This window comes from Sander vitreus, chromosome 6 (genome assembly GCF_031162955.1).
Source record: "Sander vitreus isolate 19-12246 chromosome 6, sanVit1, whole genome shotgun sequence".
NCBI classification, from domain to species: Eukaryota; Metazoa; Chordata; class Actinopteri; order Perciformes; family Percidae; genus Sander; species Sander vitreus.
In genome coordinates this window covers 21,722,076-21,736,858 of record NC_135860.1, presented here as the reverse complement: position 1 = coordinate 21,736,858, position 14,783 = coordinate 21,722,076, and the positions used below count along the sequence as shown (strand labels likewise).

The window sequence follows — 14,783 nt, the reverse complement described above, 5'->3', positions numbered from 1 at the left end:
GCTCACGTCATTGTAAATGACAAATGTATCTTTCAGCAGATTCTGAACCTATAGTCTAAATTGAAAATTAGAATTCACAACTATTTTATATAATAGTCCTCTTTTCATCTCTTTTATCGGCTATTATTACCATATATTGATAAACCTAAGCCCAAATCATGAATGCTTTTACATTTGCATGACACAGACTACGTATCATATAGGTTTTGCCAAAGTTTCACAAATGAACACTAATATCCACCACAGGAACTCCCAGGAACTATTTCAGAAACTGAAACCTTACCTGAGCTTCGACCAGAGGAAAAGAGTCTAAATTTAGTTTCTCTGACCTTAGTTCCTGGTGCCAAAACGTCTAAGCTCTGGAGATAAAACTTTCAGATGGCCGAGGAAGTATTGACTGCAAAAAACTGCACAAAAACAACTGAAAAAATAGTTTCAGCGCACTTGGGGTTATTATTGTCGCTACATTGGAAACTTTGGAGTTTTCACCCTCCTTTTTTCGATTCTGCATTTCTCTTTTGCATCCTTTTATTACATCTGTGTAAACATTAGTGTTGTGCAACAAAGAACAACAATATTAGTTTGTCTGTAAAATTTTTTGTCTCAAACAGCGCTATGGTTTTTAATGCGTTATTGGACAAATTTGCCAAATCTTCATGATTCTTTTGACGCAGTAGAAACACAAGCAGGAATGCGTGTAAGGGACTATTAGTAAATAAATGGTGTTCCTGTAGCTGCTCAGTTCCTGCAACTATATGTCTGAAAAGGGCTGTTATTTTAAAGCACATCTAAAGCTGAAACGGGGCTTTTGAAGAATGAAGGCCCACAGTAAGTAAGTTGATAATGCAGAGAAATAGACAGTATCAACATTTGTTTTTATAGCTTTGGTGCTATCTCCTTTATTAAGTTCCCTCTGCTAAAATGACCTATGTTTGTTTCCCCACACTGTATCTTCTTGGTTGATTTAAAAACAACCAGCACCTCTTAAATCAATCTTGGCCATTCTTGTGTTTGTTTCTGGGCCAAGCTCTTGTTTTTCACGAGGAAACTACAGTACTAGAACAAATTCACACACACATCACACATACACCTACACACATGACTGTTTACCAAATGTAAATGAATGCATGGAGCAAAGTGGGTAAAAGAGAGAGAAGGGGAGTGATTGAGAGAGGTGAATAGCAAAGGCGAGGGATGATAACAGAGGCTCAGCCGTGAGGCCTGTTATTCAGATAGAAATCAACTTAAAACAGTATAATGACAAAGTATTCCTAAATGCAGTATAATCTCACAGCTCTGTGTTTCTCTGTCTACTTACCTTTGGAGTACCCATCTGGGCCCCAGGCATTCCAAATAGCTCTCTTCTCAACCTTGAGCTCTGAATGTTTTTTCTCCGCTTAGAACACCTCTTCTCATTTTTCAGTTTACTGAGACGAAGAAGCATTTTTCTTGAAGTAGGCGAGGTAATTGCGTAGTTTATTTTACCATTCACAAAGTGCGAATCAGTACAGGCATGATGTTCATAGAATTATAAGAACTTCTTTATTTCTAAGCTGCACACAGTAATAAGGATTTTACTTTCTTTGCAGATTGAAATCATTGCCAGTTAAATAAGACGAGAGTGCCAGCTAATAGCCTCTTTTTTTACATGCAGTCAATGATTCAAACAGGCCTTGGTGGACGTATTAAAGTAACAGGTGGAGGCAGTGCATAAAAGTAGGTCGCTTATTCAATTTCAGGGTCAAGGGGTGTCTTTATAAAAGTGAATCAAGACATGAACAGAACACTGGTGTGACAGCGTATCACTGAGACAATTACAGTTTAGGGCTTTATAATTTCAGTGTCTTAATGCCATTTAAATGCCTTTTTATTGGAACATACTGTTATGATAATTTGCTGTGCTTCATTGGCTGCTATGCATCTTCTGTGGTTACCAGCTAGAAATATTTGTCTTATGAGTATTATCTAATTGATTTGTACACTGTAAGACATTTCATGGTAGTTTAACTTGGAAATGCAAATTCACCTGCTGCCTTGAAAATCGAAGTTCACTCAACTTGAAGACTGCCTTTGTTTCAACTTAGAAATTAAAGTTAATGAGGTTGATGTAACTACAGTGTTCTAGTTTTGTTGTTGTTGTTCTTTTAGTTGATTTAACTTTTTATTACTTGGTTTAACTTCATGCTTTAAGTTAAAACAAGTAATTTATTTGCATCATGGGAATTGACCAGCCAATGAACCAATTGCACCTGACTGCAGTACGCAGATCGGGGTTGGGCTAAATGTGGGCGGAACTAAACGTTTGACTTTTGAAAAGTACTTTCCATTTAAATTTGAGAAGAGTGAAATGTCACAAGCCGTTGACAGGTACTCCCTCCGCCGGTGGCACTAGTGCTTTCTTGTTTGCCACAACACGTGTTATATTTTAGTTGAAATTTGAAAAGGCTACATCACTTATCTGCGGTGTATACTTAATTTATTGTGTCCATGCTTTAACTTTGCCGTGAAAGAAGACAGGTTATTTTAAACTCGAAAGGCAACTCTTTTTTGTTGCAACACACACACACGCTTTTTTTTTCAACTGATAACTTAACTTACATACCCAAGTTCAATCAACACATACATACAGTATCTGACAAAAAATTAAAATAGTCGACCCAATGAATAAATGCAAGTTTAACAACTCAAAAACTCATAAAGTTGAGTTCAAAATCCACAACTTGTATAAGCTCGTTCAGTTAAAAATAAGAAATAAGTGATCATAACTAAATGGGTCTGTAATGTTTTACAGTGTAGTTCTTTCCTTGGTGGAAAACTGAATTTACGTAAAACATAAGATAAGCGCTCTGTATACATTTTAATGCCTAAAGTCCAGATACATTCAAGTGAAGTGGAAGTTTTCAGTTCCTTTTCTAATTCTATGTATTACATTAATACACTATTACATTCCTTTTCTAACTGGGTAACATATAATACGTACATGTTCTAATTGTACATCTCTGGAATCTCTGCTTTACCAAGAGGGCAGTATTTACTTTAATCCATGGTGATTCAATATGTATGAGACTATCTGACTACATAAGTCATAATGTCTTCTCCGAGTGTCCTGGTTCATGTCAGGATAATACCTTTTATCGTGTTTGTTGATTCATCCTGTTGCTAAAGCATTTCCCAGAAATAGAAGCCATTATTCACGCTTTCTTGCTTTCTAACACATTCTAAAGTTCTCAATACATTAATACAGAACAAAGCCTTTTTTTCTTTCAGATAATCCGGCCCCAATCCAGCCACTTCCTGCTATTTCAGAAGGCTGTAGGGTATTTGGAGGCTGCAGCCTATCAGGTTGAAGTTATAGTTTTGGTGAACTTTTGTATAGGAGGTCACACTCAACTAATCCTATTTGTAATCAAGGCTTTCTTCTTTCTCTGGTCTAGAAAAGGACCATGTTGTCTTTGGAGAAATCACAATCGCCCGGGGTCAAGCTGTGTGGAGTTATTTAGCGTATTAAATATGCCTGTTTGGTTTGTTGTTTGAACCACGCTCACCATGCTTTGATGATTAGCCCGTGGCTTTGTTTCCACGTCTGCTTTTGTCTAAGTGTGGTTGTAGGGGTTTTCAGAGATGGTACGATAACGGCTGTTGTTTAGATGTTTGGATTAGTGGTGGTGGAGATACAAGTAAGAGCTGAAGTGCTGTTTTCAGGTCCAATTGATTTATGTTATGTTATGTTTTTGTTTAAGCCACAGCATAACACACTCTATTGAAATCTTACCATTGAAACTCATAACCTAATGGATACAATTTCACTTGTTCCTGCTTTTAAGATGATTAGTTCATCTCTGTGTTTGTCCTCGTCTCCCTCCCTCTCTGTCTGACTCACTCTGTAGCCCCTGCAGAGCCGTTGCTGTGCAAGTTTGCTGACGGAGGACAGAAGAAGAGGCAGACCCAGGTCAAGTATCCCCAGAATGGCCGACCGTGGACACGGGATGGAGAGGTGAGGCTTAAAAGTCTATTTTAATCATCAAAAAAAGCTCAGCAGTACCCATCATAAAAGATTCCCTTCAGCAGCAACAGCAGCTTTTTCTTATAACACACATGGCAATGGCAAATTGTAACACAAGAACCATGTCTTTCAATCAGTTTGTTACAACATTACCCATTTTACCCTCTGCCACAGTAAAAGAAAGCAACACAGAATTCTTCCTCAGGCAGAATTATGCCGCAGCAGACATTTTCAAAATCTACGATCGCCGCTCACTTCTCATAGTCAGAATGAGTACACCGTGTCTGCTGAGGGGGTTTATAAGAGGAAATAGTAAAGTTAACGAAACCCAAAGTGCTGTTATTCTAACTTAGTCACACGTATGAGTACAGTATATCCACAAACCTCTTTTAAACCTTTGCCTACTCAGCTTTCTAGCAAAAGCACAACAGTAATCCTATCATAATAGTCAGAGAGGTGAGAGTGAAATACTGTTGGACACAGTACAATATATTTTACTGCAGCATTTCACAGCTCAATGTCAACAGCTGCTTCACAGAAAGCATACAACCTTAACTCTAAAGTGTGATTTATGGTTCTGCGGAGGCTCCACACAGAGCTTTCGCCATAGCCTACGTAAGTGGCCTGAAGTTTATACTTCTGCGTTGGTGTGTGCTTCAATCTCTTTAAGTGAATAGCAGGGCCGGCATGTGTGTGTGTGTGCAAGGAGTATGTGGTAGAGAGAGTGAGAGAGTGACGGGGATTAGCTTTGGAGCGAGTAACGACTCTAGTGGCATAGTGAGAGAAACAAAGTGTCTCCCCTGTGCTTTCTGACCACGGTGGGAAATCTGTAGCAGGAAAAGTTAACCCTCTCCTTGATGTCATGTTGTTAATGGAGAAGGAGAACCAGGAAATGAGTAGGGTGGAAATGCAACGCTACAAAGCCACGGCCGAGTGACGTGTGTTGCCGCGACGTGTAGTTACATTTTCCGAGAGGTGCACGTCAGGCTACGGCGAAGGGTCCCTGTCTCCACGTACCTACGTACGTAGCTACGGCCTAGATTTAACGCAGAAGCATAAATCATGCTTAAAAGGTCGCCATTTAAATAAACTTTAAATATATGGCTGATGTTCCCTTTGACATCAGTTTCTTTTTCACAGTTTATAACCAAGTTTTAATTACTTGACAGGCCCCCCTACTGTGTCATTATCAGCTTTCATTTCCAATAACAGTCTGTATGCAGATTTAGAGATGCTGCTGACAGTATGAAAGCTTGCATGTATAAAGGTTGTTAAATTTAAAATACAAGGTTTCTGCAAGATCCCAATGCCAAGTTGTTTTTCCCTTTGTTGAAACTCCCACCTCCAGTCTGTCATCTACAGAAGAAATGAAACCGTGTGCAGTGGATTGAAAGCAGATTGACTGTTGCACAATGTAGGGAGTTCAGAAGTTGTTAGTGTCGATACCAAAGCTTTAATTTACAGAACAAGGGAAAGTGAATAATAACGTTGCCACCTACACACCAAGTGCAGTTTTTAACAGTTTCCCAACATTCGCATAACATGGAGGTTGGGAAAGAGCAGGGTGGTGAAGTGAAATGAAATAGAACCAGGCTGAAACAACTGTGGGCTTAAACAAGAGCCGCCACAACAAAAACAGGATGCCACATTATGTGCATTACCCTCATGTGTGTAGCAGGCACCCATTGCAGTTTTTGTTTTTGTAAAAGCAAACACAAATCACATTAGGGTTTAGGTAACATTAGAGGCCCCGGTGTTAGTCATTGTTTTTTTCTATCATGGTGTGAACATTTGTGAAGTGTCAGCTGTACTTGAAATAAATGATCAGTGCCTTCAGTGGGATTCCTCACACATTTGTCAGTGGCCCAACCTCTGACAAGCCCCACTTGGCCTTGCTAAAGGAAGGCATCTCTTCTGAGGTTTATGCATTTGTCTGAGCCAAGTCTCCGGGTCTAGGCAGACTAATAGAGGCATCTGGCCGTGGAGGTGCTTTGAAAGGGGCCTCACTGCGGCCTCACACTCAGTCAGCCGACCTTAATCTTCCAATACCTCTCACTCCTAAATGAGTCTGGCCTTGGGACTGTGACATGAGCAGATATTACACATACAATCACTCACACATATAAAAAAGACACCCAGAAACCTGAGTACAAATGACACGTCCTGTCTCTTGTGTTGTTGGTTGTTTTGTGTCTCTCTGTAGTAATTTTGTGTCTCTTCGTAGTCATTGTGTGTCTCTCTGTAGTCATTTTGTGGCTCTTCGTAGTCATTGTGTGTCTCTCTGTAGTGATTTTATGTCTCTCTCTGTAGTAATTTTGGGTCTCTTCGTAGTCATTGTGTGTCTCTCTGTAGTCATTTTGTGGCTCTTCGTAGTCATTGTGTGTCTCTCTGTAGTCATTTTATGTCTCTTTGTAGTTGTTTTGTGTCTCTCTGTAGTCATTTTGTGTCTTTTTGTAGTTGCTTTGTGTCTCTCTGTCGTCATTTTGTATCTCTTCATAGTCATTTTGTGTCTCTCTGTAGTGATTTTATGTCTCTCTCTGTAGTAATTTTGGGTCTCTTCGTAGTCATTGTGTGTCTCTCTGTAGTCATTTTGTGGCTCTTCGTAGTCATTGTGTGTCTCTCTGTAGTCATTTTATGTCTCTTTGTAGTTGTTTTGTGTCTCTCTGTAGTCATTTTGTGTCTTTTTGTAGTTGCTTTGTGTCTCTCTATCGTCATTTTGTATCTCTTCATAGTCATTTTGTGTCTCTCTGTAGTGATTTTATGTCTCTTTGTAGTTGTTTTGCATCTCTTTGTAGAAGAGATGTTTGAAGAGATGTTAACAGTAACTTTAAACAGATGCTTTGGTTCCAGGGGCCCCCTGACCCTTTGGGCCCCTGGGCCTGTTCCAGGTAGGTCCATTAAAGTGCTCATATTATGCTTTTTGGCTTTTTCCCTTTCCTTTATTGTGTTATATATATTTTTGGGCACATTATAGGTTTACAAAGTGAAAAAGCCCAAAGTCCACCCGAAAGGGACTTACCATCTTCCAGAGAAAACACTGTTCACAAACTGCTCCAAACAGCTCTATTGTAGTCCAGCCTTTACTTCCGTGACAAACGTGTGTCACTTTGTAACACACGTTATAATGCTTGCCTAGCTGCTAGCATGGCACGCCCTCATACTCTGCAACTGACTAGCTAGTAGTCCTTACCTAGGTAGGCCTACTGCACATGTGTGACTCCCAACTAAGATTGAGTGCGATGCCTCACTCAGTAGCTAAAACCGAGAGCTCAACACACAGGGTGAAAAGAGGTGCTGCAGCAATGTGCAGTACAACAAAAATATAGTGTTTTTTGAAAATTAAACCACATAAACCTATTCTGGTACAACCTCTAAATACAATTATGAACCTGAAAATGAGCATAATATGAGCACTTTAAGTAATCCATCAATGAGGATTCATTGTGAATGCACACACAGGGAGATAGATGATGATGAGATTATGCAGCAGTGAGTTTGAATGAGAATGTTGTCTTTGCTGTCAGATGAAGGAAACTTCTGAGACTTTTCAAAAAGACAATTCAAAAGAACCAGCAGCAAATACAAATTCAGCTTTCAGCTTTAAATCAGATGTAAAAAAGCTGCTATGAAAATGAATCCTGGGCTTTGGAATACATATGTTCTGCTATTTGATGTCATCAATGTTTGGCAGTCCTTTATGTTGCTTGTACAGTCTATATTCCCCCAGTCCTGGCTAGAAACAGTGTTTGGGGGGAAAGAACAAGCATCGCAGCAAAGTTCAGAAGTAGGGCATACTCCAGTCCAAATGACTTGTGTAAGGCTGCAGATAGCAGGGGAGCGAAAGTTTAGACTAAAAACACCATTGTTGTTTTAAGTCTATTCCAACATTGCCAAGAGGCAGTCAAGTTGATGAGGATCATTTTCAAAGCTCAGCAGCAAGAAGTACAGTCTCCTTCATTAGCACATGATAGAGGAAGTGAGACAGATTTATATTATTTATATTCAGAGTCACAGACGTGTCACTTAATGATAAACACTTGACTTAATAGGGACAACATTTAAAGGAACACGCCGACTTATTGGGACTTTAGCTTATTCACCGTATCCCCCAGAGTTAGATAAGTCCATACATACCCTTCTCATCTCCAAGCGTGTCGTAACTCTGTCTGACGCACCCACCGCTAGCCTAGCTTAGCACAGATCCTGGAGGTAACCAGCTTCATCTAGCCTACTGCTCCCAATAAGTGACAAAATAACACCATGTTCCTATTTACATGTTGTGATTTGTATAGTCACAGCATGTACAAATAACAAGGTCACATGAGACACAGCCATCTTCTAACCGTATATAAACTGGGAACTATTCTCAGAAGGCAAAGCACTGCTACTTCTGCTACTTGGGCAGAGTGATTTGCTCGCAGCACCTGAGAAGCCCCATGGTGAGGAGCAGTGGGTTCGCCTGGAGTTTGCTCAGAGTTAACCCTAATCACTCCGCCCAAGTAGCAGTGCTTCGCCTTCTGAGAATAGTTCCCAGTATGTATACGGTTAGAAGATGGCTGTGTCTCATGTGACCTTGTTATTTGTACACGTTGTGACTATACAAATCAAAACGTGTAAATAGGTAAATGTTGCCGTAGATGGAGCCGGTTACCTCCAGGATCTGTGCTAAGCTAGGCTAGCGGTGGGTGCGTCAGACAGAGTTACGACACGCACGGAGATGAGAAGGGTATGTATGGACTTATTTTACTCTGGGGGATACTGTGAATGAGCTAAAGTCCCAATAAGTTGGCGTGTTCCTTTAATGGAGAGGAGGAAGGACACACTCTTGTAGCTTTGGGTTTTTTTCTGATACTGATATAATGCAGAGAAACCTTTTCCTTTTTGGGTATACTGAGTAGTGTAGTGATAAGTAAGCCCTAGAACTGGCTGAGATTGCTATATGATAATTACAGTATGGTGTCCGCTTGTTGTTCCAGCACTTCCTGCAGTTGGGGTGTAACAATGTATTGTGTATTGATTTTTGTAGTTATAAAATGGAGACATTCAGTTGCATAGCAGTTGCTGTTGTTTTTTTAGCAAGTTGCAGTCATTGAAATGAAGTTTGGGCTTTACTGATCATGGCCACTGTCACTGACTGTTTGGACCTTCTTCCCAACCTCAACAGGGAGAAAAGGCTGTTATCTGGGTGGTTGGGATCCCTTATGATTCTCCTAGCTTTATTCTTGCAGCGGCAGGTGTAAATATCCTTTAGGCAGGGTAGGGCACTGCCTATTGTATGTTCAGCCAAACCAACCATTCTTTGCAGGGCCTTGCGATCTCATTCGGTGCTGTTTCCGTACCAGGCAGCGATGTTCCTCATCAGGACCCTCTTGAGAGTTCCTTCTCTGCTGCTGCTCTATGATCAGGCCCACCACCTGTGTCGTCATCAAACTTGATGATGGTATCGGAATCAAATGTGGCTACACAGTCGTGTGTGTACAGGCAGTACAGCAGGGGGCTCAAAACACAGCCCTGGGGTGCTCCGGTGTTAAGGATGAGGGTAAAAGAGGTGTGTCAGGAAGTCAGGGATCCACATGCATAGTGAGGTGTTTAATCCCAGGTCCTTGAGCTTTGTGACAAGCCTGGAGGGAACTATGGTGTGAAACGCTAACTGTAGTCAATGAACAGCAATCTCTCATAGCTTCCCTTCTTTTCCAGGTGAGATAGGAGGGTATGATGAATGTGTGCGATGGTGTCTTCCGTTGATCGGTTGGGTCGGTAGACGGTAATGGGTCTACTCTGCTGGGTAGTGAGAGGCAGATGTAATCCTCAAACAGCCGTTCAAGCATTTACCACATTTGGTTTAAAAAGAGGTGTTTGCGGTGTTTGGAGAAAGTTGGTCCAACCAAGACATTTGTTATTATTCTATCTATTTTTATATACAGTAGGGAGCGTTTTGTGAAACAAGCTAATTTATATTTTGATGAAAGAGATTCTGTTTTTTGCATTTATTTTACGAAAATCTATTTTAAAAAATAGCATGTAATGGCTACATAGCAATAAATGAGAAATCTTCTGCTCTCATGTGTTACTTTTAGTCAAACTTAGTTTAAAATACTATGAGTGCATTGAATCAGGAGTGTATTGTTACATCCCTATTATGCAGTAGCACTGTCAGGGATATAACAAACATCTCTCAATGTCCCCTTTGTGTTTATTTTACTATTTTTGAAAACAATAAATACAGTTTAATTGGTCCACAAGCTCACACCAATTCATGCAGCATTATTTTACTGAACATGAGTGCTTTTAACTGGCTCATTTGAGATTTTTGCGGACATTATCAATTGTTCTTTATTTAGCAGGTCTTGTATCTCACTCACTTGTTTAAATTATTAAATTTTAAATCAAAGCTTTTGTGTTCATTGTTTATTTTACATCACAAATAATTCTACTTTCCCTCTATATGTTGTCTTTACACCATCAAATAACATGTTTACACATCAATATCTTAATGAGAGAGTAAACACAAAAGGCATATGAAATATTTATGTTTCTCTCTTTATCTCTTTCCCCAGAGTGGTATGGCGTTGACGTATGATCCCACAGCGATGCAGAATGGGTACGTAGAGTTTTTTTTCTCCGATTTTCGACTTCTACAACTTTAGATGTCTGCAAACTTTCACATTCTGTGCCAAATATTTGTATAGCACCTGTTTATGAGCCTTTGCAAACCTTACACCCTCCCACAGTAGCAAAGCTGCAAAGATGAACACACACATCAGCCAACCATCAGCACTAATATGCACAAGACCTCAAACATGAACACATATTCAAACAGATACAGGACACACGGGTCATTAACACACACACACACACACACACACACACACACACACACACACACACACACACACACACACACACACTCGTTGCATGCTCTTGCCCTCATTCTCACATCTGACTGATGCAGATGGAGTATTTATTAATGCACCTATGCATACAAGCTGTCAGACATGTAGGTTTTGATTGCAGACAGGGAAGCTGAGCGGTGTTGCAGTGCCACTGTAAGACTTTCGTCAGCTCAGGCTATCTGCAGTGCTCTCAGGCTTAATGCAGAGAGCCGAGTGTCTGCCTGTTTCAGGGGGAAATTGGAGATCGTTGCTGTCTGCTAGGAATGCTGCTGGTGATGCGATCCCAGGAGACACATCCCTCCAGCTCTTTGTTTCTCTTCTCCTCCTTGTCGGCTCAGTCCCACTTTGTATCCCTACTTTCCCTCTTTTCTCCTCTTTTTTACTGTTGTCCTGTTGTGCTCAACACATTGTAATTCCCTTTACTTTCTTCACAACACCTTTATACCAGCCCTCTTGTGCTTCTCTGACCACCTCCTACATTTTCTTTAAACTGTTTTCGACTCTTGCATCTCTTCCCCTTTCTCCTACACGTTGTCTGTAGTCTCTTTCTTCTTATAATTCCTACTCTCCATTTCCAAGCAGATGATTTACTTTCGCTCTTCTCTAGTGTCTTTGTGTATGTGTGCGTGTTCGTGCATGTATAAATGCATGCTCACACGTGAGCACCTGTGCGCTTGTGGTGCTTAAACCCTCCCCGACCTCTCTCCCGCAGTCATCGGAGCTCCTTCCGGCGAAGCACTAGAACTGTGAAATGCTAATGTAGCTAATTAGAGAGGCGAAAAAGCAGGGAGGGAAGGGGGTTGCGTAAAAAGGGATGGCCGGGGCGGGGTCAAGAGGAGGGCAAAGGCAAAAGTAAAGTCAGCCCAAGGAGAGGGGAAGGGTACGAATCAATTACAGGTTTGTGAGTCTTTCCAAGCTTGAGGACGGCTGGTTTCTAGGGTCTGATGCCAATCTGATGTTATTGGAAACATGTGTTGCAACCAACCAGACTGCTTTGGCATATAGCCTGTCCTCTCTTTTATCAAGGAGACATAAAATTCACTTTCTCTGGCTCTCTTTTTCTCAATCTCTCTCCTCCATCTGGACTATTTGCTGTCCTTTTGTTTCTCCGTCCTTCTGTCTAGTTCTCTCTGCCTCTGTTCTTACCTCTCTTATTCTGCCTCTCTGTCTGTCTTCCCTTTCCTCTGTGTCTCCTGCCCACACACATTGCACATACACATGTATATTTTAGCATGCTCCCCCACATTTCTCCACTGAAAAGTCACTGAGGCTGGCTCTAAATCATTGGCTAATTTTTCAGGGCAAACTCCTGACAGTGCGGCTAGGTCACACCAGGGACTCACGGAGAGGTTTTAAATTCAATCCTGTAGTGATGTTCTATTCGCAATTACATGTTTTAGTGTATTGTTTAAACAGCCGTGCTGGAGTCCCTATGGACAGCGTGCTGCTCAGGGCTAATAGCCTCCATCAATAACCTTGCATCTGTCCTCTACCTACTATATATCTCTCTCAATACACATCACTCTAATGAAAAATACAATAAACACAATCAGAGAACCATATTGAATAACCCGGCTGCGTTCTCTCATTTGTATTCATCAGTGACAGTAATACAGTATCTCTAATGCAAGTCATACATTCACTGTACAGTCACAAAGATGGATTGGCACTGCTGCATGATCAGTAGAAGAGTTTTGTTCTTCTTGTCGCTGATCACCATTTTGACAAACATGTTCCAGTTATTTTTCCAACCATCCTCTATTTATCTGTTAAACTTCTCAATTTTAGGTGGTGTATAAGGTTGAAAAATATCAATAAGATCCAGAGTTGAAAGGTGCAAAAGTAAATTTCAAGAAAATCTATGTCAGTGTAAGCTGAGCCAATGTCAACACACCGAAGATAGAACACGCAATCAACCTGCGTATGAACCAGAGCTGAACAGAGAAAATATATAGTGCGAATAATTCATGTGATTTCTCTTTCTGGTGCCAAGGAAGTGAACCATGGTGCATTTAGGAAAAGTAGAGAGTAACCATTGTAGCTATACTCTTCATGTACTACTACTTAGGCTTCAACACACCAAGTAGAGCGTATAAATCCAACAGGGAGGCTAGATGTCCGTGTGAAGCACAATCACGCTCTGGAGCTTATCGCAGGCAGTTGGAAACCAGCTGCATCCTTGAGGCCAGGACTGCAATTGTTTAAAAATACCTGAGGGTTTGCATCTAGCAGCTGAGTTCAACACCGCTTGTGCCATCACTCACTGAACAAATGTAATGTTAAAACAGAAGCGGGTGACCACCTCGGCAACCCATTTCACCCTTGAAATAAGGTGTGTGCTGGTGTCACAGTGAAGTATCCATCTGTGTTTTCCTGTCTTTGGCTGGTTGCTGAGCCTGGCTGTCAGCTAAGTTGTAAGAATAGAGTGGATATTGTATATTCTATTATGTGTGATACAGCTCTTTATGAATGAAATACGGCAAATGAGTATTGTGAAATTTGGCAGAAGTAGTTTGAAGTAACCCTTAAAAGTAAACCAACAGTGTGTTTGATGTTTCAGTACTTTTCTCCCCCACTTAAGCAAAACACTTTTGTACTTTTTTTTTTTTTTTTTTTGAGAAGAAAAGACATGCTTTATTCTTTTAACTTTCTGTATGTGTGTCATGTGTGGTCTGTTGGATGTTTTATTTTTGTGTCCACCACAAAAAATTCCTGTATTTTCCACTCATGCTGAGAACTTCTGGGTTTGAAGGGGTCTGTCTGTCTGTCTGTCTGTATGTCTGTCTGTCTGTCTCTCCCTCCCTTTTCCTGTCCCTCCCTCTACAAAGTCAACAACCGCACATGTCTCCTCAGTTTTACAAAAGGCCATTCACCCTCATAATCTAATAAACCTTTTGTACCTTTTTATACAATTGTGGCTATGTTAGAGACACAGTATATAGGGGAGGGCTTTTCTCTGTCTCTGCTTCTCTCTTTCTCCCCTCCCTTGCTCCGTTATTCAGTCAACAGACACGTTGGGATCGATCGGGCACAGCAACACGGCCTGGCGGATGAAACATGTCCTCTCTAGGTACACAATGATAAATAAAGCACTGCGAGGGACGGCATTCTGCTGCTGCAGGGTTGAGGAGGTGAAATGAAAAAAAAAGACATGGAGCAAAATCAGAAGGGCAAACAAAGGTATAGGGATAGAAGTAAACCGATTACTAAATGCAGATGTATTTATCTCCCAATTAGAATATGCATAGGTCAGAACATAAAGGGCAATATTGAAATATTTCATCCACTTACACGTTAAGGTGATAATTCATTATTATGTATAGCAGTGGAGCAGACTGCTTTGTAACATGATGTGCATTCCGGTGCAATGTCAAGTCTCATTCGAAGACATCTTTGATGGTGTAGCACGGAGTGGAGTGGAGCTGCAATATTTATTGTTTCTATGACAGCCTTGATGATGTCTGATCCATTTTGTCAGTGGTGTCTTGAAGTGCACTGGGTGGTTGAAAACAGAGTACAAAAGGCACATTTTCACCTTTGCATGTGGCTACACCTGGAGAGCTAAAACTGTTTGTGCAGAGAAGCCTCTTGACTGATTTTTGTTAACGTTGTACGGTCTTTTAACATGTTCTTGCTTTAGGTTTACCCCGCTTCTAGGTTTGGCGATATTAATGACGTCAAAATTAAACCTTTTCTTGTTTGTTTCTATAGGTTCTACTCTTCTCCATACAGCATCTCCACCAATCGGATGATTGCACAGACGTCAATCACACCCTTCATCGCTGCCTCTCCCGTCTCCACATATCAGGTGTGTAGACCATCTCTGATGTTTGCTGGGTTACACCAAGCTTTGAAATCCTGTAAAGGCTCTAGAAATTGACAAGGGC

At 40.9% G+C, this 14,783-nt stretch overlaps 1 protein-coding gene across 4 annotated transcripts in view; it reads left to right on the top strand.

The window, feature by feature from the left end:
* LOC144519913 (RNA-binding motif, single-stranded-interacting protein 3-like) overlaps positions 1 to 14,783 on the top strand; it is a 137,626-nt gene that overhangs the window by 109,153 nt on the left and 13,690 nt on the right. For all 4 annotated transcript variants that reach the window (XM_078253437.1, XM_078253439.1, XM_078253438.1 and 1 more), the window contains exons 7-9: positions 3,888 to 3,994; positions 10,561 to 10,604; positions 14,608 to 14,704. In XM_078253437.1, coding sequence (XP_078109563.1) covers positions 3,888 to 3,994; positions 10,561 to 10,604; positions 14,608 to 14,704 — 248 coding nt within the window. The remainder of the gene's footprint in view (positions 1 to 3,887; positions 3,995 to 10,560; positions 10,605 to 14,607; positions 14,705 to 14,783) is intronic.